The sequence below is a fragment of the Gekko japonicus genome, unplaced genomic scaffold (assembly GCF_001447785.1).
Source record: "Gekko japonicus isolate JY-2015 unplaced genomic scaffold, Gekko_japonicus_V1.1 scaffold1123, whole genome shotgun sequence".
NCBI lineage: Eukaryota > Metazoa > Chordata > Lepidosauria > Squamata > Gekkonidae > Gekko > Gekko japonicus.
In genome coordinates this window covers 359,986-387,459 of record NW_015165858.1, presented here as the reverse complement: position 1 = coordinate 387,459, position 27,474 = coordinate 359,986, and the positions used below count along the sequence as shown (strand labels likewise).

The 27,474-nt window shown below is 42.2% G+C and overlaps 1 protein-coding gene across 3 annotated transcripts in view; it reads left to right on the top strand.

Moving 5' to 3' along the window:
- Window positions 1-27,474, top strand: part of INPP4A (inositol polyphosphate-4-phosphatase type I A) — a 135,949-nt gene that overhangs the window by 82,849 nt on the left and 25,626 nt on the right. The window contains exons 11-17 of one of the 3 annotated variants that reach the window (XM_015411199.1): window positions 765-895; window positions 2,036-2,140; window positions 3,842-3,950; window positions 8,922-9,035; window positions 14,873-15,056; window positions 17,675-17,893; window positions 21,298-21,580. In XM_015411199.1, coding sequence (XP_015266685.1) covers window positions 765-895; window positions 2,036-2,140; window positions 3,842-3,950; window positions 8,922-9,035; window positions 14,873-15,056; window positions 17,675-17,893; window positions 21,298-21,580 — 1,145 coding nt within the window. The remainder of the gene's footprint in view (window positions 1-764; window positions 896-2,035; window positions 2,141-3,841; window positions 3,951-8,921; window positions 9,036-14,872; window positions 15,057-17,674; window positions 17,894-21,297; window positions 21,581-27,474) is intronic. The other 2 variants (XM_015411201.1, XM_015411200.1) reach the window with 2 other exon arrangements.

Genomic DNA, 27,474 nt, shown 5'->3' with positions numbered 1-27,474 from the left:
AGTTTAGCTCTTAGCAGGGAGCTTGAAGTTGCAATGTACAGAATATAGAGTTTTTACTACGCAGGATGTTTTGTGACAGTTACTGCATAAGCATGAAAAGAAATGCACCCTATTTTAAACAGGGGGAAGAAAGGGGAAGATTATATTTGGACATTCCCCATCACTGTATTTACATGCTAGGAAAAATTGTGCCTGGTGAATTCTGCCAGACATAATACCGTTTAAAGACACAGGAGCTTTCCAGAAAGTAAAATTGTCAACCCAGTTTATTGGCTGGGAATTGGGATGTCTTAGTTCTCTGGTTTTTAATGTGCGTGCCCTTCTGCCGGTCCGTGATCATCAGACTTTCCGTCAGGGCCAACAAAAACTTCTTAAATGGCATTGGTACATGGGGGCTCAGGCGGGGTTCATAGGTCATAAAAGTGTAATCTAATATAAAAAGAATACAGAATGTCAAGGTCTGTGTTGTCATGGGTTATTAAAACAACCCATCACAAACTCAAACAGGAACCTTTGTCATCTACGTTTTGCCACAAAGGCACATTGTGCAGCTTTTTAGGTATGTGGCTATTATTGTTGCCACGGCTAATAGAAATTTAGGGGTTTTTTTGCTGACTTGCCAGCAGGAAACTGTTCCAGGTCTTGGCATCTTAATCTCTGTATAAATAAGGCAACTCTTATATTGTTGGAGGGATACTTTACCTTTGATTATATACATAGCTATGCTTAGCTGAAGCTTAATTGTTGGTGTGTTTTTTTGGTAGGGTTTGTGAGCTTGAAGAGCTGGGAGAGCTGTCTCCTTGTTGGGAAAGTCTTCGTCGGCAAATAGTTACGCAGTACCAAACAATTATACTAACTTACCAGGAAAACCTCACAAATCTGCATCAGTACAAAGGTAACCAATATCTGTTCTCTTGAATACAGAATTACACGCTTCATCCATGTTGTATGATTACTTCTAATAACCTGTATTATCATTTGCCTTTTCTCTAGGACAAAAGTCGACTTTAAGGAAATATTGGCACAGGTTATTCATATAGTGGATGCAGGACTCCTGCATATAGTATCCCCTAGGCATTTAGTAGAGCCCCGCCCCTATTGTGCACGCATGGATACATGGGCAGACAGTCAGTGCAATAGACTATTATTGCGTATGTTGGGTTCTTCTCTGTCTAGTATTCCGTCTGCCCTAATGCAAATTACTAGAGGAAGGGTAGAGGGTGTGGAGGTGGATACACACCTCTCCTTCCGTTAATATACCACCATATTGCCTGCAAGTCCTTATTGGGAAAGGAGGGAAAACCGGACTCTTTTGAATCTTATTGGGAAGCTGTGTACATGGGTTCTGCAGAGAGAGAGAGAGAGACTGACCTTAAAACCAATTCCCCTCCCCCAATGGTCCCAATTGGAATTGGGTTCCAACACACCTGATGACTGACTCCCCCTTCCCCCCAGCCAGGGAAGCTCTGATCACGGGCCTCCCACCATTAAGCTTGGCCTGTATGTTGGCAACAGGGCTTCTAAGCAGGCCACCTTGGGTGGCCTCAACTCTGTATCCTGGTCAGTGGGGATGACTCCCCCACAAGAGAGTCATCCTTTCTGGTCAGCGTATTAGTGTAGCATTGAAATTATAAATGCTAGGAGTATTGCACAAGTTACTGAATTAATTCATTTTAGTTAGGTAGTTTTCTGTCAGTCAGTCAATAGTTTATTAAATATAGCCATTGGCCGTTATAAGTTTAAAAGAACCATGAATTGATGGTTTTCTGTTTTTAATCAATATGGTATTTTGATGTTGTGATATGTACTTCCTGATTTATTAAAATTAATTTAAAAATGCCTTGCTTGCAAGCTTTAAAACCCCCCTCTATATCCAGACTCAGTTTTTAAAGTGGCCTTCTGGGAAATCTAACTGTTGTTGGGGGTCTTATTGTGTAGTTTCTGAACTGAAATTTGGTACTGCCCTTCCCTTCCTTAGTAGTTGTACTTCTGTGGACTAAACGTGTGTTTTGCTCTCTCCGTGCCATTTCCTCAGGTCCATCATTCAAAGCAAGCAGCTTGAAAGCTGACAAAAAGCTAGAATTTGTTCCCACTAATTTACATATTCAACGAATGAGAGTCCAGGACGATGCAGGATCAGGTATTTTGTCTTGTTCACATATTGGCGTATATCATATTAAAATTGTTGGTAAGAGCTAAGACAAAACTGTGTGAGCCGGAGGCTAAACAACTGTGAGGTGGCTCACACTAACTCAGCTTAGAGGGAACACTGGTGAAGGGATACTGTTGCTGTCTGAACAGGACACCCAGGAAAAACATACAGAGGAAAGACAGGGCCATCTGAGATGATGCTTGCTGGTTAGAAAGAGAGCATGGCCACAGTATCATGGTAGGCTGAAGGGTTTATAAAAATCTCTGTTACCCAAGGATCAGGGATTTGTGCTTGGTAGGAAAGTTTCATAATTCTTTATCTGCATAATGCTGATAATGGCTGGCATTTTCTGAGACAGGGTTTCCCATAGTTTTCTTTGGTCTGTAGACTTCTCAGGGCGTCATTGTATAAGCTATTGGTTCATTGTTTTCAGTTGCAGAAAATAGGATACATGAGTAAAATGTAGCTTTTCTGACTACCATTGAAGTATATATTATTGCTGGATTTCAGTGGCCTCCCCCGTCTACTTCAATGGAAGTGGGAGCTCTATGTCCACACAAGAATGTGCATGTAGAACCTCCCTAATTGAAGCCCCCGTACTCATATGGCTAGTTGATCTGAATGCAAATCCATAGCTAATGATTTACTTAAGTCCTGCCAACATTTTCTAAAGATCTTTAACATAATTCAAACATAAAGTATGTTAATATCATAAAAGTAGATCGGCAACTGTGGACATGGTTAATAGTCCAAGTCCCTGGTTGTTGATTTACTTATGTAGTATCAACACATTCTTCCTGTTTGAATTAGGTAAAGGATCTTTAGACTCATTACTTTTCATATTCCTGGTTAATGGACATGGCTGATGAAAGCATGGAGGACTGCCCATGCAACTGGACATTCATGCAATGAGTGGTTCTTGTATCTTATGATGGGATTTCCAATAGCCCTTCATGAAAAATGTGAGAATCAACACATGGTTGAATGGAGTGGGCTACTGTTACAGTGTCAGATGTAATCACTTCACAGGTCTTCTTGCAGTAGGAAAGCGTGGATTTCAGAATTTAACGCTGTTGTCTTATAGCTGGATTTGGAGTTGATTTTAAAAAGTTCTTAGCATTTGTTGCTGTAGATTTTTCAGGTTGTGTGGCCGTGGTCTTGGCATTGTAGAACCTGACGTTTCGCCAGTAGCTGTGACTGGCATCCTCAGAGGTATAACACAGAAAGATGGAGTACTCTCTGTGTCAAGATGGTGTACTCTTCTCACCTTGACGCAGAGAGTACTCCATCCTTCTGTGTTATACCTCTGAGGATGCCAGTCACAGCTACTGGCGAAACGTGAGGTCCTACAATGCCAAGACCACGGCCACACAACCTGGAAAATCTACAGCAACTAATGAACTCCGGCCGTGAAAGCCTTTGACAACATATTCTTAGCATTTGTTCAGTGGCTATAAGATTAATAGGTGATCCTGGCAGGATAGCCAGTTGTGCCGGCGGCCCTGCTGGTGTACATACCAGGATTGATTTCTTTCTGCCTACCCTCTCATAGTTCTAGCCACAAGGAGCATTAGTGTGGGCTTAGCATCTCTCCGCCAGATCAGAAATTACATTTGTCACTTGTATTAATCATAATTACAAGCATTTTCCTTTAACATCTCCCTCTTTTTCTCCTCTTGTCCCATTTAGATCAGAATTATGATATTGTAACTATAGGAGCTTCGGCAGCCCACTGTCAAGGTTTTAAATCCGGAGGTCTGCGGAAAAAGCTACATAAATTTGAAGACGCAAAGAAACAGTAAGTGGAAGGATCGTTGTAAACGCTGCTGATATTTTGCCTTCCTCCTGGAGCTCCAGTTTTTGTTAAAAAGCATCTCATCCCATGTTTTTATTGCCTCTACTCATAGGAAGCATCACTTGAAGATTAAATGCAGCTTATGCAAAGAGCGGGAAGGAAGAAGGTGTTTTCTCTCCCTGTTCTCTATTAGTAATGTTACTTCATATTTTGTTAGATTATTAGATCACTTCATAGCTGCCTTGTAATAAGGTCATAGAATCATAGAGTTGGAAGGGATCTCCAGGGTCATCTAGTCCAACCCCCTGCACAATTCAGGAAATTCACAAATACCTCCCATTCCACAACCCCAATGACCACTGTTCCACGCCCAGAAGATGACAAAAAACTTCCAGGATCCCCAGCCAAACTGGCCTGGAGGAGAATTGCTTCCTGACCTAAAAGTGAAGATCAGCATTTCCCTGGGGATGTAAGAAAGGGCGACAAGAACTAAGCACTGATGCAACCCTTCCTGCCCCTCCCTCTCATGATCTGCCTAAGTTCACAGAATCAGCATTGCTGTCAGATGGCCATCTAGCCTCTGTTTGAAAACCTCCAAAGAAGGAGACCTTCCCCACCTCCCAAGGAAGCCTCTTCCACTGAGGAACCACTCTGACTGTCAGGAAGTTCTTCCTAATGTTTAGTGGAAAACTCTTATGATTTAATTTCATCCCGTTGGTTCTGGTTCGACCTTCTGGGGCAACAGAAAACCATACCATCCTCTAAATGACAGCCCTTCAAGTTCTTGAGGATAGTTATCCTATCACCTCTCAGTTGCCTCCTCTCCAGGCTAGGCATACCCAGCTCCTTCAACCTTTCCTCATAGGACTTGGACTCCAGACCCCTCACCATCTTCATTGCCCTCCTCTGGACATGTTCCAGCTTCTCTATATCCTTCTTAAATTGTGGTGCCCAAAACTGAATACAATAGTCTAACAGAGCAGAGTAAAGTGGTACCATCACTTCGCGTGATATAATTTGCCTTTTTAGCTACAACATCACACTGCTGACTCATGTTCAGTGTATGGTCTACTAAGACCCCCTAGATCCTTTTCGCACAAACCTACTGCCAAGAGAAGTCTCCCCCATCCTATAATTATGCATTTGATTTTTCCAACCTAAATGCAGAACTTTACATTTATCCCCATTGAAATTCGTTTTATTTGTTTTAGCCCAGTTATCCAGGTATTTTCTATTTAAGCGTTACATATTTTTCTATATAGAGGTGACAGTTAGGTCTGTCTGTGAAGCTTTCTTGTAGGGCCTAAGTTTTTCTGGGATCACTTTGGGGTATAGTATGTGGACAGATGAAGCTAAACTCTTCAGGAATCCTAGTAGTACTACAGTGTTGCTGCTTCCTGACACCTGCCATTTTGGGTATGCTGGTAATGTGTGGGCCATGAAATTTACTGGGTCTTAAAATGGCACAGGAAGGAAGTGAATGGTGCTTTGAATGGGGGGGGGATGGACAAGAGGAGTGTGGGGGCAGCTGGAGCAAGTTTGGCTTGCACAGGCTGTCACTGCTTGAATCCTGAAATCAGCTGTGTAAAGAGGATTTGGGGGCAATACCAATATTCCTTCCAGCTGTGCTTTTAAGGGAAGACTGACAAGTTGGACGATCAGGTTTAGAAGCAATATACTGTCCTAGAAAATTTGTCTTGACACTCTCTCCTAATTTTGTAATTTGAGGAGGGTTTTTTTGTATAGTGCCGTTCCCTTTCTTTTCTGAAGTCAGATGTGAACATGTTCTTGCCCCTTTTCTTGTAGTCATTTCCAAAAAGTAGGGATGAACTATGCTTGAAAACAAGCTGTGAGACTGTATTCTTAACCTTTTTAGCTCTGATTTGTGCAAAGGAAAATCGACCAGTGCTTTAGTAAGGGCAAGAAGGGCAAACCCTGATTGCCATTATCTGATATTCCTGGAATAGTTAGTGCAGAGGGAAATGTCAATTGTCCCCCACCCACAGAATTGAGTAGGAGTGACCTTCGTTCAGAGAAACAAATTCTCTGGCCTCTCTGACAGATTATTTGCTTCCTACACAGAAGGGTGCGGATGATGTTACATTTCCACTTTCCCTGTAATGTGCCATTTGGGGATCCTCACATCTTGACCTTCAGTGAGATACAAAATTTTCAGAAGGAGTTCTGTACCAACTGCATACTGGAGTTGCTACCATTTTGACCTGTCTGTCTGTCTCTATCTATGTTATAATGTATGTCTGAAAAGACAAGGTATTTGAGAAGCATTAGGACCCATGTGCGTCATTTTTTTCAAAGAGTTCAGCACTGTTTCTGGTGCAATATGGTGACAGTGGTGCTACTCTAGTTCTCTTTATGGGCCTGGTAGTCAAAACCATAGAAAGGGAAATCAACCGGGAATCTATACCAGCTGGACAGCCCACATGACCGGCTTCTGAGGCCACTTTTGTCCAAGCTTGAGAAACTTTTTGAGTGATTGCTATGCTTTTGAATTGAAACCAGGAAGGTGCCATGTGGCCATGGAGGAAATGCATGTAGACACTGAAGCTGCTCCATAGACCCACTCTGGGGGGGGGGGAAGCTTAATTAAGAGTGGCTGCTTTTTGCAAATTACGCATCTTATGCCATCCTTTAACTTATGCCTAACTTATGCCATTACCTTTAAAGCCCTATATGGCTGGGGTCCAACATACCTAAGGGACCGCCTTTCCCCATATGTTCCCCTGCGGGCACTATGGTCGGGGACACAACATCTCCTGACAATTCCAAGCCCCAAGGAGGCCAAGCTGGCTGCTACCAGGGCCAGAGCTTTTTCGGTGGCGGCTCCTACCTGGTGGAATGAGCTCCCGGAGGAGATCCGGGCCCTGCGGGACCTTGTGCAGTTCCGCAGGGCCTGTAAGACGGAGCTCTTCCGCCAGGCTTTTGAGTAGGAGCCGCCACTATTCTACCATCACTATTTTACCATCATTAGCTTCTGGCCCTGGGAAGAGAGATCAACAGTGTCACATGGAACTGGCTGCACTGATTGGGTGTACCATCTTCGAGACGCCATCTTTATGGAAGATCTTGTTTGAACATCTAGAGCACTTAATAGGTTGTAATTATGTTGTGATATTGTAGTGATGTTTTTATATGGTTTTAATCTGTTTTATGTCCTGGCTTTGCCTGTCTGTGAGCCGCCCTGAGCCCGTGTTGCGGGGAGGGCGGGCTATAAATTGAAGCTATAAATAAATAAAATAAATAAAAAATCTCGCAGATGTGATTTCCCATCAGTACTTTTGCCAGACTTGACGTTTTGAACATGGGTAAGGATCCTGGCAAGGCCCTGGCTATTCAGCACTTGGTGTCACATTATACTAATACTTCATCTAAACTTATGATGAGCATTAGTGTCCCCATCAGAGCCATCACATTATACTAATACGTCATCTAAACTTATGATGAGCATTAGTGTCCCCATCAGAGCCAGTGTGTAACAGAGCTGAGCTTTAGTGCAGATGGAGCCAATCCTTCAACAGACCAATCTCAACCAGGTTTTTCACCTCTGTAGTGTAGATGCTGTCTAATTAACATTTCATTCTCTTCTTGTTTACAGTTGTGAGAGTTGCTCTGCCCCACCACTGCTGCCTTGCATGCTGCCACTGATAGATCTTTTCATGGAGAATATACTGATGGGAAAGGACTCAGTATTTTTAAAAGTCCCCTTGGTTAGTTTAAGAACCTTGCCCTCACAGAGAGTTCAAAAGCATGTATACTCTTTCATCGGCAGAAGGCAATACTTTTAAGTGGGAAAAAGTGGCAAGTTTGTGTATGTTGCTGTTGGAAAAACAGAAGTGTTGTAAGTCCTTCTATTGACTTTAGCAAAGCCAGCATTAACTAGAGGTCAAAGGCTTCCATCCCAAATTCAGGACTTTCCTCCCAACAACACACAAGACATCCATTTTAGGAACAGCTAGTGACTATAACCCAGGTCTGCTGGGCACATTCCAAATAATGATTGTTCTGTTGCAAAGGGTTTGTTTAGAGGAAAGATCATCATTTTCTTCTGTTCTTTGGTCCTGTGTCTTTTCTCTTTTTTAACTATATGGAGCACCTACTGTTGGGCAGGCCTGATTCTAAGCTTCAGTGCCCATATATGTAACATGGTACTCTAAAAAGGGCTTGTTTTGTAAGCCCACTGTGAGGATGACTAATGAAGTGCTTGGCACATCAGGAGAGCCATCTAAACAAAACACAAAAATAACAGTAGGTGCTTCATATAGCTTTTTAAAAAAGAGAAAAGGCACAGGACAAAAGAACAGAAGAAGACTGTGGTCTCTCCTATAAAAGAACTCTGTCCTACATCTGAAAATGAGGCAGGATTTTAACTCAGGTGTTACATGTCAAGAGTTTTGCTTCCTAACCTGAAGCCCTCACTCACACACACACCTCGCTCTTTGCCTGAATGTTCATTATAAGTAATCATCTCAGCATCACCTAACCATGCTGTTTATTGTGCTGGAATACAGGCAGTGCATCAACAGACAAACAGACTTTCTGTGTCAATTCTGACTGCATCCTATTAATGCAAAGTACAAATCTGCACTTCAGTGATTCAAGGAGAGGCTCGCAGGAGAGAAGAAGGTGTCTTGCTACAAGGCAGGGCTGAAAATAGGCATTTAAGTTAAAAAAAATTCAGTCAAAGATAAGAGATTTTCTGATGAAGGTGTTTGTCCTGTACACACCTGTTTGCTGGTGAAAGTCAGTATCCTAAAACTGTGTTCTAAGTAGATGTTTTTATTTTCATTTGCTGCGACAGTCATCCCCAAGTGTAATTGCAGTCCCTGTAGAGAAGATGGGCATCTCTGACCTCTAAAACTGTCAGGTGTTTAATGTCCTTGCACAAGTGTTACATGACCAAGAAGGATTTGACATCTTGTTCTTTATACAGCTTCTCTTCCTCTGTCCCACTTCCAGTCCCTCTCTACTGTCTTGTGGAAGCTCTCTACATGCAAGCGGTGGAATTATCAGCTCTCTGTGGAGGCCATTTGTCAACCTTTATAGAGGTCAGAATTCAAAGAACTGCTTTAGGTATGCCTAATGGTTTTGGCATGCCCACTGGGAGTTTTTACAAAACTCCTGCCCCCTCTTTGGACAACAGACACCCATGGCATATCCATCACAAACTACTTTTGAAAATCCCCTCAGATTCAAATGCAGTTTGCCATGAGAAGCTGCTGTCCAAGAGACACAAAACTTTGGGTGTGCCAAACAGTGTGGTTCTTTGGATTACAGCCATAGATTTTTGAGTGCCAGTGTTGCATTGACAAATTGAAAACTCCCCCTGCATTTCGTTCCTTGAGATGTGTGTAACTCCCCCATTGGATGAGGTAATCAGAAATCAATGGACCAAGCTGCAAATCATCTGCCATTTTGCATTCACTGTGACTCTGTTTGGCTTACAAGTTTTAATAACATAGACATGCTTTATTGGAAAATAATTAATATAACTTAGTCTAACTTTGCTTTGCTTTGTTTTCTGCTTTTGGTATTTGCTAACAAATGGCTAATTTTCTTTTGGTTCTTTTTTTAGCAGTTATGAGGAATGTTGGTGAGTTTTCTGTTTCTGGGAATCTGAGACAAGAATTCTCTTTTCATCTCTTTTTTATGCAAGGACGAATGTATTCATGTATAGGAGGGCCTCCCCCCCCCCCTGTGAAATGCTTTGCATCTTGGCCTTTGCACATTTTGCTTCATGCAGTGAATAAATTTTTCACTATGGTGCACTGTATGAATGATTTATTCTTTTCCATCTGCATAGTTAGCTTTAATGAACAGCTAGCATTTTATAAATGTTTTTGATTTTTTGATGAGGAAGTTAATTGAGATGCTTCAACTTGCGTGGATAACTGCTTTATGTCTGAAGCCAAAAATGTTTGGAATACCTATTGAGGTGTTTTGTGGGAATTACTGCTGAAGCATAAAAGTATTCTGTGGTTGCCACCATTTTAGTAACTGCCTCAGCTATATGATGTCACAATGGGTGTTGATGGGGAGCCGGTGGGTGGGTGTGGCTTAATTTGTAAAAATGTCTTGGGTATAGATTTGTATAAATTTATACACATAAATTTGTAAAAAATATTATGTATAAATTTATATGCCACCCTTCTGTCTCCTAGAAACTCTCAAGGCAGTACAGATTCATAAAATAGATTCATTATTTAACATAGATAAAAATAGTTATATTTCAACTTCTTGTACAATAGTAGAATGATATCCGCCAGATGTCTCCAGATCTTATTCAAAAGCCTGACAAAATAAAAATATCTTAACCTGCTCCAGTTAAAGCCAGGTGCTGAGGCTCAGAAATGCCTGGAGGTCCTGCTGTCCAGCCTGGAAGCCCTTTCCCCTCAGAAATGTGGGGGCTGGTCATGCTTAGGTAATTAGTGACATGGGGTAAGCAGTCAGGATGTGCCCCAGTAATGTGAACAACAAGTGGTGCCAATTTCTTCTGGCTTTTTCCCTGCTGCAGTCTGGTACGCTTCTTTGTTAGTGCTGCATCTGTGGAACAAGGGACCTTCAGACATCATGAATGGTGAAGTGTGGGGGTCAATAGTCGGAGGGGGATACCACATTCAAGTTACAAATTAGATGTGGTTAGATGTTCCTGCTTATTTCCAGACGGGTGCTAGTGTGCAGAGGCACACATGGTCTGATTAATTCATTTTAGTGGGCAAAGTAGGTCTATACACAGATGGGAGCATGCACACAGACACAGATCTGCTCCCTCTGATAAAAGTAGAGCAATCTTTGCGATCTCATGTGATGGTCTGAGTCAGGGCTACATTTGATCAGGATACATGAGTTTGCATCTGTTATCTGCAGACTAGATTAGATCCTTTGAAAGTGATTGGAATTTACGAGGTGGAATCCCATGGAGCTGTTTTGCTAGCAGAACTGTTTTTCTTCTAAGGGTGTTATATCAGGGGGATGACTCCTTCTGACAAGGACATGTGGCCCCTACTAATGGACCAGATCCATGGGATTCCAACCCACTGTAAGTCTATAAGATTGCATTTTTAAACATACAGATGTAAAATTGGTTTAATAGTTAGATACTTAAAAGGCCTGTATTGCAGTCTACCAGGTCAAGAGAAGTCTGTTATTCATCTTCTTCCTTAGGGGGTTACGAAAGCAATAAGTTTACATGAAAGCAGTAGCTGCACTAAAAACATTGAGTCCAAACATAACATTTTTTCCATTTTAAATCCTGTAATTTCCTCCTGACAGCACCCATTGTGTTAATTTTCTTGTGCATCCACAAACATATGTAGATTGGAATGGTGGGTTTTTAAAAATTATTTTTACAGTTTAATTTGCCAGTGAAGGATGACAGCTGTTCATTAAAGCAGATGTGCATGAACCTCCTGCCATAAAATATCTTTCCTCTCATTTTGCAGTAGATTCCTTTCTTTTTTCTTTTACTGTGAGCCTGAGCAGGAAACTGCTGTATGTATTTTGCTGCTACTTATATCCTAATTCTGCATGGTATCTCTCATATGGTGTAAGAAATACCTTGAATAAAACTGTATTGGTCTTAAAGGTGCCACTGGACTCAAACTTCATTCTGTCCCTAAAATAGGTGATTAGGAGGAAGATAAGCAACCAAAATCCTTCAGATGTTGCCCCTGTATTGCATTGTTTAATATTTATATTTGTTTGCTAGAGCACCTCTCTGAAGTACTTGCCTAAAGTGTTTTCCAATAATAAAATAAATACAGTAATAAAACTGTAAAACATCATAATAAATTGGCATGATCAGATCAAAACGTAGCCACAGTATAATGGATGAAAAACCAAAAAACCCCAACCATTTTAAATGCAGTAACAAAACCCAATCAACCGGAAGGCACATTTCTTCGAACATCTTTTGAGCAGTACCAAATTGCTTCCTAGTTCTTCCAGTGCTAGCTTTGTATATGGTAGCATCTTCAAGCAGAATACATTTTTCTCAGGCAGTTGCTTCAAAAGACCTCTGTAAAATCCTTTCAGACTTTAGAATCTTCAAAATTAGTAATGTTTAGGCCATTTTCCCTAGTTGAAAAAGGGAAATGTAGAAACCAGCATCCTCCCTCACACTGTCCTGTAAGCCAGTCCCAGTGCCTGCATCAGCTTCCAACACAGTAAACTGGAGAGCTTCTTTTAAAAAAGAAGGTAATGGGTCTCACTTGGCATTTGCAGCCTCATGCATCCCCACAACAGGACCTCTTTTTCAGCTGGAGTGTAATGTAGCTGAAGTGTACATTCAGCATTCTTTCTTTCTAAAGCTACCCACGTGATAATGCTGACAGTTGCAGAGGGAAGCCATTCTTTCAGTGGCATTGTTTAGTCATTTAAAATATTTTGAAGAACCAGTTGCAGAGCCTTGGGGGGAAAGCCCGGATTTATTCACTCAAAAAGTTTCCAGTGCTGCCAAGAGCCACCATGGTCTCCCAGGAGAAGATTCCCTCTGCCCCTCCTCCACAGTCACATTCAGAAGAACCCACGCAAGATGCTTGATTTAGAATAGGGGTGCTGCTACTGTTCTGTGATGATCAGGGCTCCCTGGGCTGTTTGAATTATGTACCCTTAGGGGGCCCCCCCACCCTTTTGGTAGTCCTCTAAATTTCACAGCTGCCTTGTGTTTTTTGTTTGAATAGAAGGTGAAAGCTGTTAAGTTGACACATTAAGCCACTCCTGCTCATGATGACTCACCAAACTTGAGTTCATCCAAACAATGATACATGGCAGCCCTTTATAGTGGGGATCTCGCCTTTTTGACCCTCTGAGCCCCTTTGGAATTCAGACATTGGGGCTGGGCACAGCCACAAAATGGCTGCTGCAGGAGGCAAAGCCAGTCACAAAATGGCTGCCACAGGAGGCAGAGCCTCATACGCAGAGGAAGCCCAAGTAAGGGGGAGAAGAGGGACAATTTTAAAAATACACTGGAAAAAGAGGAGTGAGAGAGAGAATAAAATCAACGCAGTGGAGACAGCTTCCACTGAAACAATATTTTGATCTGCACAACCAAACAGATCTCCAGGGGCCAATCGGAAGCCTTTCTGTGTAAGAGCCCCATTCTGTGTAAGAGAACCAGTGCTCCCTCTAAGCTGTGGAGTCTTGTGAGCAAAAATTCTACTTTGTGAGCTACTGGCATTAAAGTTGTGAGAGGGTGATTTGGCTGCTGCGTAAATTAGTTTGCTCTGGAGCCATCCTTCCTGAGCTAAGACAAAAATGGGTGAGCCAGAGGCTAAAATACTGTGAGTTAGCTCACACTAACTCATCTTAGAGGGAACACTGAGCCCCACCCACTTTATAAAAACACTCAGAGGGGACCAGGGGAGGGGTTGGTGGGCACCCTGACGCCCTTAGGTGCCATGTTGGGGATCCCTGCTCTGTAGGAGTATCTGGGTGTTTTTGCTTACTGCATCTGCGAAAACACTGCGGGTTTTGAGCAAGTGACAGGCCACAATATATTCCTGGTGAGTTGCATTCAGCTTCTCACCAATTGTGCATGCCTGTCCGCTGTTGAGCCAGAACTGTGAATTTGGCACAGAAGTTTGAAGATGCTATCAAGTAATGTGTTAATGTTCTTGGATAAAGGCTTATTATATACTGGGGATCATGGGACCATAAAAGCCAAGTGGAATGAGGGCCGTAATAAAGATGAGGGTTGAGTGAGATTAAACAACAAAGCTGGCTGGATCCAGCTCACTGGGTTTTATCTAGTGATACACTGGCACAAGGACCAGGAATTTTAATACAAGGATTGAGTATGTTCCCTGTTTTCCTCTCCCCCAGAGGCCACTTCCAGTCCTGGGAAAGTTGATTCCTGAGGTGGTGGGAACCTGTGTGTAGCAGCCATGTGGGTCACTGGGCTATAGTCAGGAGGTGGAAAGGGGTGAGATTTATCTCTTCCATCAGTGGCATTCATAGAATCATAGAGTTGGAAGGGACCTAGAGGGTCATCTAGTCCAAGCCCCTGCACAATCCAGGAAAGTCACAAATACCTCCCCCCCCCACCCTTGGTGACTCCTGTTCCATGCCCAGAAGATGGGGGGGGATCCCTCCAGGATCCCTGGCCAAACTGGCCGGGAGAAAAATTGTTTTCTGACCCCAAAGTGGTGATCAGCATTTCTCTGGGCATGTACGAAAGGGCCATGAGAACTAAGCCCTGCTGCAACCCTTCCTGCCCTCCCTCTCATGTGCTGCCTAAGTTCACAGAATCAGCATTGCTGTCAGATGGCCATCTAGCCTCTGAAAACCTCCAAAGAAAACCACCATCTCCCAAGGAAGCCTGTTCCACTGAGGAGCCACACTGACTGTCAGGAAGTTCTTCCTAATGTTTAGCCGGAAACTCTTCTGATTTAATTTCTTTGATAAAAGAGTCAAAGCCCCTCATTGCTGCAGCCCACAAAATTCTCCATGTGGGTCTTGCATTCCTGGGAATCACTCTTCCTGAGGTCAGAAATGGCTGCTAGGTGGAGGGGAACGTGAGGAAGATCTGTGACTGTCAGCAGCTTCCACTGATAGATCACTGACTCCGAGTCAATGCTTTAGGGCAAGGGCTACACTAAGTAACATTTGGGGCCCTTTCTTATTGTTTTGTAGCCATGCATTGACAGAACCATGCTGTCTTTCTTCTGCACAACCTCTGCACATTCACTCAGCATGCACATTGTATATATCTGTGGCCAGATGCTTTCATCAAAAATGTGAAGGGCACCTGATTCCCAATGGAGTAGTCTGCTGTTAAGTCTTTTGCGTTTAATTTGTTAATGTAGACAGGCAGTTGCTTGTGCTGTCCTCTTGGCATGATGAAAGAATGCAGTTACTGCAGTCGCCTCGTAAGTTCATATTTAAAATTGGTCATTTTTCCCGCCCTCTAGCACGTCATCCAGCTCCCAGTCAATAGTGTACATACCACAGGATATTATTCGAGCAAAGGAGATCATTGCACAGATCAACACCCTGAAAACTCAAGTTAGTTACTATGCAGAAAGACTCTCCAGAGCCGCCAAGGACAAATCATCCAATGGGCTTGAAAGAACACTTGCCATTCTGGCAGATAAGGTATGGGGAAACAATAGGTGGTTCATTTGTCCCATTGTGATCTCTGTTCGTTTAACTGAGGATTCCTTTTGACTGTTCACCCACTTGAGTGTTTAGTATATAGAGTGTATATTCCTGGCTCATGGTGCTACAGTTGTGGTACACACTTGCCCTGCAGGCTTCCCAAACTCGCAAGACTTTTAGCATTTTTATCTGGGCTAATTTTGGTGACCAGCTTCTAAAAAAGCCGAGAATTTAAAATACATTTTAATTTGATGTAGATAATATTATTTTTAAATTGTAACCTTCCTGAAGCACTGTGAATGAAGTAGGTTAGACACTGTGAACAGGTGCCTGGAGGTGGTTTTGGAATGGGTGAAGGCTAACAAGATGATACGAAATCCCGACAGAATGAAGGTGCTACTGGTAGAGAGAATGACTGACCCAGCAAATGGGTCATTCCCTGTTCTGGATGGGGTTGCATTTCCCCTAAAGGAGCAGGTTCATAGCTTAAGGGTGCTTGTGAACCTGGGCCTCATGTTGGATAAATGGGTGACAGCAATGGCCAGAGGTGCCTTTCAGCAGCTTTGACTGGTGAGCCAGGTGCGGCCCTTCCTGGGCAGAAATGATCTTGCCACAGTGCTGCATGCCCTGGTAACCTCTAGATTAGATTACTGCAATGTGCTCTATGAAGGGATGCCCTTGAAAACTGTCCGGCAGGTACAGTTGGCACAGAATGCTGCAGGCAGAGCGTTGACTCGAGTGGCTTGTTGGGACCATATCATTCCAGTCTTGTTCCACCTCTGCTGGCTTCCAATTTGCTTCCGAGCTGAATGCAAGGTGCTGGGATTGACCTTTCAAGCCGTTTACAGCCTAGGACCAACATTCCTTGAGGGCCACTTTCTCTAGTATGAACCTATCCACTCACTCTGGTTATCCTCTGAAGGCCCTGCTTCAGTTGCCCCTGTCATCTTGGGGTTAGGCGGGTGGCAGCCCAAGAAAGGGCCTTCTCTGTCATGGCACCAAAGGTTTGGAACTCCCTCCCCAGGGAGATTCATCTGTCTACTTCTGTCATTGTCTTCCACTGGTGGGTGACAACTGTTTATTGACCCTCTTTCTAGTGTTGTTTGTTTAATGTTTTTTTAGTTGAATTTTATAATTTTAACTATTTTTTAATATATTTTATTTTGATTTTAATTCCCATAATACAAGTTGATACAAAACATCATAACAAAGGAAGGAATAACATTTAAACTAGTTTATCAAAGATAACCTACAATATGCCCAAATTGGATTGATTTCTAATATATCTATTGTCCTATCTTTATAATCCATTTGGGAATGTTCCCACAAACTTAATTCTACGTTCCGAAAATATATCATTATACAATTCATACATCTTTTGTTTTTCTTACCCCTCTTAACCCCAAATTATTTTTTCCAATTGCTATTAATTATTACTTGTCAATTTATTTCTTTACACTTTTAATGTATAATTTTATTATGTAACTATTACAATTAAAGGAAAGCAAGAATTACTGCTGAACGCCAAAATGTTTATCTTCTAGTGTTTATCTTTGGGACGTGCTGCCCGCTCCGGAATCTTTGGTTCCCCAAAGGAGTCCCTAAAAGAGACTCGCCATTGGCGGGCTGGGGATCTTCCCCATACAGACTTACCTGCGTTGTGCAATATCCCAATTTAAATTTAAGTAAAAGTTTTTATTCCAGTACTGCCTATTTCGCATCCTTATCAAGTCTAGTCCTATGAGCCACTGGCAGCCTGCGTAATAGCTGTAATCATTTCCTCTCCTGAAGGTACATCATGGGCTGTCCAAGTCCTTCCCCATTGGGTAACTGTGAGATGACCCAGAGGTAACCACTGATACGGTATTTTTAGTTCTATTAGTCTCTGTATCACTGGACACATATTTCTTTGAGCTGTCAAGATTTCATACGGAAGATCTGGGAATATTTGGGTGATAGCATAATCTAGTTTCAAACCTTTTTGGCCACGAGCAGTTTCTAAGATTAATTTCTTTGTTTGAACATCCACAATCTCTGCAATAACATCTGGGATTAAGGCTGGTGACCCGGCTTTACTATAATTTTAACGGTATTTTTGTTAAAATGTTTTTATGTTTTTATGTTTGCCGCTGTATAGGCCCTGATTGGGTGCAAAGGCAACATAAAAATGCTTTAAATAAGTAAATACGTTTAAATAAAGGAATGTTATTTTTAAAAAGTGAAAAATGGTTGCAGTACTTGCAACTGTATAACACGGAAATCTCAATGGGAGTAGGACCTTTAGAGGACATTATTCCAAATATCATTTGGAATTATTAGGTTGAAAGTGGATGGCTTCATAGCAATTTTGCATTCTGGATATAGTATGGGAAACTTTCACAACAAAGGAATAAATAGAAATCCTTGTCCTGCCTTTTCTGTTACCGCCTTCCACTTCAATTTAATCTGTCTTCCACTTGGCTTCTTTCTTCACCCAAAGTGATTTCCTCTTTGGTTATATATTTTATAGCAAGACCAAGTTTATGCAGAGATCATGCAAAAACAATTGAAACGGAAAAAATTACTTTAAACAATGGTATGTGAAGTACATGTGCATGTATTTTTATTGTCTCTAGACGCGGCAGCTTGTCACAGTCTGTGATTGCAAACTCTTGGCAAATTCAATCCATGCACTGAATGCTGCTAGACCAGATTATATAGCTTCAAAGGCCTCTCCAACCTCTACAGAAGAAGAACAAGTTGTATTAAGGAATGACCAGGACACTCTGGTGGCCAGATGGACAGGAAGAAATAGCCGATCTTCTCTGCAGGTGGATTGGCATGAGGAAGAGTGGGTAGGTTTGTTGACTGAAGGCCTGGATCCCATTACTGCTGTAAGTCTTACTTTGAGATGTCCCCTATACCTGAGAGTCAGGTAGGCTTTAGATGGTTTTCATGTAATTGGGAAACAGAGCTGTATATTAATTAGGAATGGGCACAAATCAGTTTGTGAACCAAAATCAGGCACAAATTTGGCCTGGTTCAGAGCCCCTGAACTGATGTTCAGGGAAGGCGCCTTCCTTGAACATTTACTGGACTTTTGCCCAGTTTGGGTGTTTGGGCCATTTAAACCTAACAGCTGAGCAGCACAGGTCTGCAGCTCACCTGTTAGGTTTAAATGGCTACGAGTCGTTTCACTGGTCAGTTTTGCTTCACCCTGCTTCAAAGTGGGAGGAAGTGAAATGGACTGCTAAAATGACTGCAAGCCGTTTCACTTGTTAGTTTCGCTTTCCCCCACTTGGAAGTGGGGGGAAGCAAAACCAACCAGTCCAATGGCTGCCAGCCATTTAAACCTAACAGTGGGGTGGGTCTGCTTGTCTGCTCTTAGTTTAAATGGCTGGCAGCCATTAAACCTATCCATTTCACTCCCCCTGCTTTGAAGCCAACCATTTAACCCTTCCCAGGTGATTCCCCCCCTTTCTCCCAGCCACAGCTTGCCATGGCCAAGAGAAAGGGGGGGAATGGGGGGGAGAACTCAACCCAAGATATGGCTGTGATATATAAGGGTCAAGCTAACAAAATAAGTTATTATAAAAATATAAATATTATGGCATACACATTAGTAAAATATAAAATAGGTTAAAAATGACCTAAATATCAGACTTTTAAAACTTTTTACACAGAGCTGAAAGTTTTACGTAAACAATTGACGGGTATATCTTATGACCAGTAGACCATACGTTTTTCAGCCCCTTAGGGCCTTCCTCAGTGGCCAATATTACTATTGTAAAAGAACACACATCCAGAAATAAATATATGAACAAAGATTTTCTTTAGAGCCAGGTGTTGCTTTCTGGAATTGTCAAAAGGGAGAGAAAAAAGCCAAATTATTACATATCAATTGCACATTAAAAATGCACATAATAAAACATTTTAAGATACCAGAAAATTTTTGCTGTTTTTACCTCATGTGATGTGCAGCTGCTAAAACTGTACATAGTAGGCCATCGATAATCTCTCATGGTAACTGCACATGCTCTCCAAATTGATCTATGTTAAAGTGGAAATTATATAATTGTTAGAATGTATAAATAGTATAATTATACAAATATTTTTTAGCCATAGAGTATTTAAATTTATGGTCTACTGGTCATAAGATATACCCATCAATTGTATATGTAAAACTTTCAGTTCTGTGTGTAAAAAATTTTAAGAGTCTGATATTTGGATCATTTCTTTTAACCTATTTTATCTTTTACAAGAGAAAAGGGGACCTGAACTGGCCAGTTTGGTTCAAGGCATTTTTGGCTCAATTTTGGAACCACTCCGAACTCGAGTTTTTGGATTTGTGCCCATCCCTAATGTTAATCCTTGCTTTTCTTTCTGTAGAATCATTTTGCTTAAGAAAAAAACCCCAAGTTGCTTGCCTCTAACTGTTGTCCTTTGAGTGGTCATCTTTGTATTCCATGCAGGCGCAGAACCCCCATCAGTGTAATGCATACAGACCATGAAAAAATATAATCAGACTTACAAGTAGTTGTGTCTTTGTTACAGGGAAAGCACTTAGTTTTCTAACAGTAAACTTCATGATTTTAACTGATTTTAACATGAGCTTTCATGAGTTACTGCTCACTTTTTCAGATACAGCTAGGTGAGTCCACGTGTCCTTATATCTTGGAAAATGAAGTGATTTCAAATGCCAAATGACAATAGCAGGCATTGGTAAGAACAGAGAAGAACTTCAGTCTAGGAGGATGCATTGTCTTGAGCTCCCTTATCAATTGCAATTCAGCAGTCTTTCTAATCTCCCTTTGAAATTCCTTTGTGAGAGAACTGCTACTCTTAGGTCAGCAACTGAATGTCCTGGAAGGTAAAATGTTTCCCCACTGGTTTTTGAATGTTGTGGTTTCTAATAGCAGTAGAAAGAGTAAGAGTCCGGTAGCACCTTAGACTATCGAAAATTTGTGGTACGGTATGAACTTTTTTGAATCACTGCTGACTTCTTTATACTTATTTCCATTTATTTTTTGCATCCTCCTGGACTGAATCCTCCTGTACCAAACTGAGACCTAGGTTTCCTGTCTCATTACTAGTGCTGGTATCTCTATTCCTACTACCCCTCTGCATATCACACCTAATCCAATCACACCTTCTATTGTCATTTGGCATCTGAAATCATCTTTATTAGGTTTATACCCCTGGTACCTTGTGTTACATTTTATGGCACACATGACCCGGCCCGACAAAGTGACATTTATGCCAGATCTGACCCTTGTAACAAATGAATTTGACACCTCTGCTATAAATATTTCAGAAAGGGCAATTCCACTCTCTACTTTTCATTGCTAATATGAATAGAGCATAAAGCTTGGCTTCTGCGATCAACTGTGTAACAATATGATGATTTCTTTTTAACAAGGAACTAAAGTGTATCACTTTGTTGAACTGAAAATGGACAGTTGTCTTTTAACCTGAACCCAAATTTAAAAGGCTTCAGTCTGTGAAATACAATGGAAAACAAGAGTTTTAATTAATTTAGAGTCCAGTGGCACCTTTAAGACCCACAAAGCTTTATTCAAGGTATGAGCTTTCGTGTGCAAAGCACACTTTTTCAAATACAGTGGGATGGGATGTAAGGTTCAACCTTACATCCCATCCCACTGTATTTGGAAAAGTGTGCTTTGCACACGAAAGCTCATACCTTGAATAAAGCTTTGTGGGTCTTAAAGGTGCTTTTGTTGTTGTTGTTCAGTCACACATTCGAGAACGACTCTTCGTGACCCCATGGACGAGATCACGCCAGGCCTTCTGGTCTTCCACCGTCCTCTGAAGTTTGCTCAACTTTATGTTAGTTGCATCTATGACACTGTGTAACCATCTCATCCTTTGCCGTCCCCATCTTCTATTGGTCTCTAAATTTCTTCTACTGCTTCAGACCAACACAGCTGACTACCTGGATCTAAGCGTTTTAACTGTATTTCATGATGTACCTATAAAATGCCCCCCTCAGACAAGAACACTAATACCAATGCAATGTTGACTTTAAAAGGTAGTGCTAGTGTGCTTTGGACACAGGCCAACATTGTGTTGGTTTTGCTTCATTTGGAACTTTTGAACTACTTCATCTGCTGTTTCACTTCAGGATTCTCCCTTAGGTGAGACCAGAAATAAGGCAGCCCATGTTATGTTTAATCAATTTTCTTATGTTTAATCAAAACGGCATCTGTTTGCTTTCCTCTTCCCCCTCTCATTTTCCCAGGAAAAGGTTTGGGTGAACGTTGACAAAAGTCTTGAGTGCATCATCCAGAGGGTGGACAAACTTCTCCAGAAAGAGCGTTTGCATAGTGATAGCAGTGAAGATGTTTTCCAGTGTGATGTCAGCTGTTCTAGCAAGAAAGGTAAACAGGATACGCGAGTGTACTGGATAAAGCCAAAGGCCTTAAATGAGACCTCATCTTCATCATTCCCACCATCATCTTCGTCACCCCCACCATCATCTTCATCCATATCATCCTCTGCATGCCATTGTCCCAGAGTTCCAAGTGCGTATGACAGACATGGCTTCTTCTGCCTCTTGCTGCTGCTTTTGCTCTGCCTTGGCATATTTCTTAGCCTCTTCTCCATTACGCTCTACAATCATTTTAGTGTTTCAGCCAGGTGCCCTGAGCCAGCTTAGACCTGGCTTCATTACATGGCACTGCTGAAATGCGCAAAGGCCTCCTTTCATATAGGTGGAGTCAGTTGCACAGTGGGACAGTGGCTATGTTCAAACAATAAGGACTCATGCAGTTTGCCCTGCCTATATGGTGTCAAGGCCTTTAAATGCTACAGCAGCAGCATGGAATGAAGCCGAGGAAAACCAGTGCCTGTGTTGCCACTGTAACACAGAGAGGGGCACCCTGGAGTAGGGGTAACAAAATCCTGTTTATGTAAAACGGGGGCCCAGAGCTCGTGTTGAAATAGATTGGCTTGGGAAAATCTTTTAACAGGTCGTACACTGCTAAATTTAACAGGATAAAATGGAGGAGAGGAGAATTCTGTAAGTCGCTTTGAGTCCCTGTTGTAGAGGAAGGTGGGCTAGAACAGAGTAAGTAAATAACTTTGAGATGGGATTTATTTATTTACATTGTTTATGCTCCGCCTTTGTCACAAGGACGCAAGGTGGATTACACATAGTGAGTCGGTACAGTCAACCAAATGGGACATTCAGAAACCAGTGCATTGTGATTTTAGAAGTCTGGAACCACCAGAAATAACTGAAGTATTCACATGACACATTAAACAGCACAAAAATTACATAATAGGATCCTGCTTACAGTAGGGCCTTAAGGGGTAGTGAGAGCTTCATATTTTCTGTTTTGGTCTTTGCTCAGCTGTCTTTTGTATTTCCACTAGAGGATGAAGCCTTTTTTGCTTTGTTTGGTGTTCCCTCAGTGATACATCCTTCCTGGCCAATGTTCTAATTTTTTTTTTTTAATGTTTTGGTGTGTCTTTTAGTTCTGGGTTTAATTGTTTTAGTGATGTATTTTTGTTGATTTTAATGGTTTTTAAGATGTGATTTTATTATGTATGTTTTAATTTGTTAGCCACTTTGATGGCCTGTATGTGGGCAGAAAGGCTGGGTATACATTTTGTAAAATAAATAAAGTAAAATGATTAGTATTTTCATAGTCAGGCACTGAAAGTCACATTAAGATTCCTCAGGCTACTTATTCTGGATTTGGTCAGACTTCCAATGGCAGTCTGTTGACAGTTTTGTGTCTCTGCAGTCTCTTATTTTATTTATTTATTTATTCACATATATAGCCTGCCCTTTTGCAGAAGCGGGCTGAGTGTGGGTAACACTTCATTTATACAAAATATTAGTTAATACAATAAAATTTAAATTAAAAACATCATCATAAATATCAAAATGGTGGCCACAGTTGATAACAAAGAAAATTTTCTGATTGTGGGAGGTTCCTGGCCATAGCCAGTAGTTGTTAACAGCGTGACAAACACCTCAGGGAGGCCATATATGGACATCCACTGCCTCAGCCAAAGGCCTGGCGGAACAGCTCTATCTTTCAGGCCCTGTGGAATTGATCCCACAGGGCCCTGATCTCAATGGGGAGCATGTTCCACCAGGCAGGGGCCAGGGCGGAAAAGACCCTGGCCCTGGTCGAGGCACGATGGATGTCTTTTGGGCCAGGGACTACCAGGAGGTGTTCATCCATAGAGCATAGTGCTCTTCGGGGCATATACGGGAAGAGGTGGTCCCTCAGATATGTTGGTCCCAGGCTGTGTAAGGCTATAAAGGTTATTACCAACACCTTGAAGCGGATCCGGAACTCTACTGGTCACCAATGCAATTGGCAGAGTACCTGGCAAACGTGACCCTACATAGGGGTCACCATTAGCATTTTGCACCAGCTGTAATTCCCACGTCAGCCTCAAGGGTAAGCAGGCGTAGAGCGAATTTCAGTAGTCAAGCCTGGAAGTGACCATTGCATGGGTCACTGTAGCCAAGTCTTGGGGGGGGGGGAGATCGAGTTTCAGCAACCTAATCTGCTGAAGATGGAAGAAGGCAGATCGGGCGGCTACAGTAATCTGGGCCTCCATAGAAAGCGGGGGATCCAGTGTTACTCCCAGACTCTTCACCTCCTGGGCCAGCACCAAAGGTGCCCCTTCCAGCGTGGGGAGCCTGATACCCGTGTCCCCTCCCTTCTGGCTTAAGTACAGGACCTCCTCCTTCGATGGATTTAGCTTCAACCGACTCTGCCACAACCATCCAGCCACAGCCTCCAAAGCCTCGGCCAAATTATCAGGGGCAGAGAACGGATGGCCTTCCAATAACAGATAGAGCTGGGCATCATCTGCATATTGATGGCAACCCAGCCCATACCTCTGGACCAACTGGGCAAGGGGGCGCATATAGATGTTAAATAGCATTGGCGAGAGGATCACCCCCTGTGACACTCCACATTCCGGTGGGTATCGAAAGTAATGTGAGGCTTCAGTGCAGTTTCTAAATTTTAGGTTTCATTCATGTAGCTGTAATTTAGCATTTATACCGCTTTTTTCCCTCTGAGACCTCAGAAATCATTGCCAAAAAATCTGAAATGTAGGCAGATATTTTATTTTTCCCTGGATGGGAAGAAGCTGGGGTCCTGTATGGTTTGCCTACCCTGTTAGTACATGTATGCCCTATATGCTTTGCCAACCCTGTGAGTACTTTTTATCTACTGTTCTTCATTTAGATGGTTTTAACCTTGTTTTTAATTTAGATTTTTTTTTTGTATAATACTCTGTTGTAAACCGCCCTGAGCCCTACCTACGGAAGGGTGGCCCAGTAAATCTAATCTAATAATAAATAAATACATGACTGGCTGAACTGAGGGCCACTTTAGCACCCAACCTGAAGTGTAGGAAGTTGTTACCTAAGCATACTTCTTGGAGATTATGTTAGTCATTCAGACCTTGTTGTATCCCTTTGTACTTCAGTATCCCAATTCATAATCTGGTGGGGAAATGAGGTTGTGGTGCCAGAGTTGGCTCCACTGTTAGGGACCCGTGCATATATATTTTGCATCTAGTGCTGTTCCCAGAGTTGGCCATAGTACAGCATCTGAACTGAATCCTGGAATTTGATTGGGCTTTAAATCTTTATTAGGAGCATAGTACAGAATTCCATCAGAATTCTGTGACAGACACACACACACACACACACAAACACACACACAATCCCACGGAGCAGAAAGCAGATCAGTGGGACACTTCAGTCTGGCACTGGAAACAGAGGGGCAGGGCTACCGTTCCATAACTGAACCCATGCAAATACCATGGGAATGTGGCCCGTGGTAGCCACTGATTTGCAGGGCAAGAGATGCTACATGCTTTTGAATATGCTGTTAGGTAAGATAGTTGAGGTGTTATTTTTGTCTGCATACCTGAGCACGTCACTATTCACACACATTGTTTGTGTACTTAGGTTGAAAGAAGAAATATGGAGAGCTGCATGAACACTGTTCACTTTGAAAAGGGAAATCCCTGCTCACATAAGTTTTTCTGAGATTTCTAGATCTCCACCTCTGACATGAGTACTTAAAGACATAACCCCATAGGGTTTTTAAGGCAAGAGACTACCAGAGGTGGTTTGCCATGGCCTGCCTCTCCATAGCAACCCTGGACTTCCTTGGTGGTCTCCCATCCAAATCCTAACTAAGGTAGACCCTGATTACCTTTTGAAATCTGACACGATCGGGCTAGCTTGGGCCATTCAACTCTTCCAAGAAAATGTGATCTAAGATTGGCTTGTTCATCTAGCATTATCCTTGAAGGGAAGAAAGCAGAGGATCATTCCAGTATTTTCTGTTGAGAAAGCAGCATATTGAATGGAAAGAAAGCACTCTGGGAAATGGAGCCAAGGAAATGGCATTTCTGAACAGGACAGTTCCTGCAGAAATCAGAGGTGGTGTTCTTGTATCTCCCACAGCAGATTTGGATGTCTCGGGACCATCTTTGAAACACTAGAGTACATGTCATGTCAACACAGTACATATTTGCTACAGAAACCATAAATGTAACACTGTGCTTTTTCTCACAGCAGTTGTAGTGTGTCAAACTGCCCTGTCACAACTATAAGTAACCTTCAGTAGTAGAATATATTAAAACAGTATCACAGTGTTGAAAAATCAGTACGTTCCATATGTTGCATGCATGATATTTCAGAATCATTTTTTCCTACCATAACATGATTTAGGAGATGAAAAACTTTCTTTTGCATACCCTCTCTCCATTTCTATTTCTTATTACAACAACATGTTATATGTAATTTCACAGTCATTTCATACTATTGTAGTTGAATATGCAATACTTCCACTTGAAAGAAAATTAATGTTTATTTTGCCATTTTTGCTGTAAAATTGAATGGAGTGTGATTTGTTGGGTCTTCTAATCCATAACTTTAACTCTATATATTGAAACACTACAATCAAGAGTTGTATGAAATGGCTTGTGTAATATGAACATTAATAGCACCTTTTCTACTTGAAGAAAAATTGAACTTGATTTTTATGAATGACTTCTGTATGAACAGAGGTCATTTCGGGGGGGATCGCAGTTCCTGCGGGTGAGGTATGGGGGGCGGGGCACATGACGAAGCCCCGCCCCCTGCTTCCGGCCGCCCCGCTTCCGGCCCTCATTTAGCCAGGAGGAGGCAGGAGAAGAGGGAGGGTAAGTTGCTTCCTCCCTGCCTCTCCCCACCCCTGCCTGCCTGGGGCCAGGGAGGGCCTTCGCGGGGCTTCCTTGAACTCCCGCCGGCCTTGCAGGTCCACCGCCGGGCCCCTCATGGGGCTCGGCAGTGGAGCTGCAAGGCCGCCGGTGGCGGCCAGGACTGTTGGGGGGTGTGTGTGGCCTTATGACACACTTCCAGTGATGTCAGGGGGTGTGGCCTTATGACACACTTCCGGTGATGTCAGGGGGTGTGGCATATGCTAATGAGTTATGCTAATGAGTTCCCCTAGCTCTTTTTCTATGAAACGACCCCTCTGTATGAATATATTTGTGTGTGTGTGTGTATTTACTGGATAAATATATTTGTTTCTTTACCAGATACTGGTTAAATTAATTTAAATTAATTTATTTTTGTCAGTAGTTGTTAAAGTCTACTGTGGTCTTGTTCATCAGATAGGTGTATTGAACACTTGGGAAACTGATTTCTGAAAATTCAGCCCACGGATATCTATCAGTTATATAGCGTGGAACAGTAGAATAGAACATAGTAATAACAGCATTATTATGTGGCAGTATTCTCTGTAGATTTATCAGATATTCTGATCACCTTTTGGTTGAGAACTGTTGAAAGGATGAATCAGTATGTCTTAGCATCTACTTTGTCTTTATATTTCACTGCTGTGTGTGTTCATATACATTTTTAAATTGCAATCAAAGGAGCTTCAGATACATTGCTACTGCAAATACAGTGTTTAATATTAGTTACCAAGATTGTCAAAGTGATATTTTGCCACTAGCTGGTACCCATCTTACCTATAGGTGTGAAAAAATATAAATAGTCCAAGAGAGGAAACAAGGTTATGAAACACAGGTTCTGATTTTGCTTGGCCGATAGGCTTCGGCTCTCCCAGAGTGTTTCTGCAGAATTCTGTGGAGTGCAGCTTCCTTGCCACTCCCCTCCCACCATAGACCCAAAAACATGGGAATGTTTTTGAAAAATAGTGTGGCTGGTGAAATTCCAGAGCCACAGCTCTCCTCCATTGCCTCAAACTGCTTTCTAAACTTGAGGAAATTTAAAAGTGCTTCCTGGCATTGACGGGAAGGGCTGCTGAAAGAAATGACGTACTCCATACTCCTGTATGGTGTGCAGATTATTCAGTGGGACGTGGGCTTCCAGGGGTTGTGTTTTGTTTTGGTTTTTTTTTGTAGCATCCCTTTTACT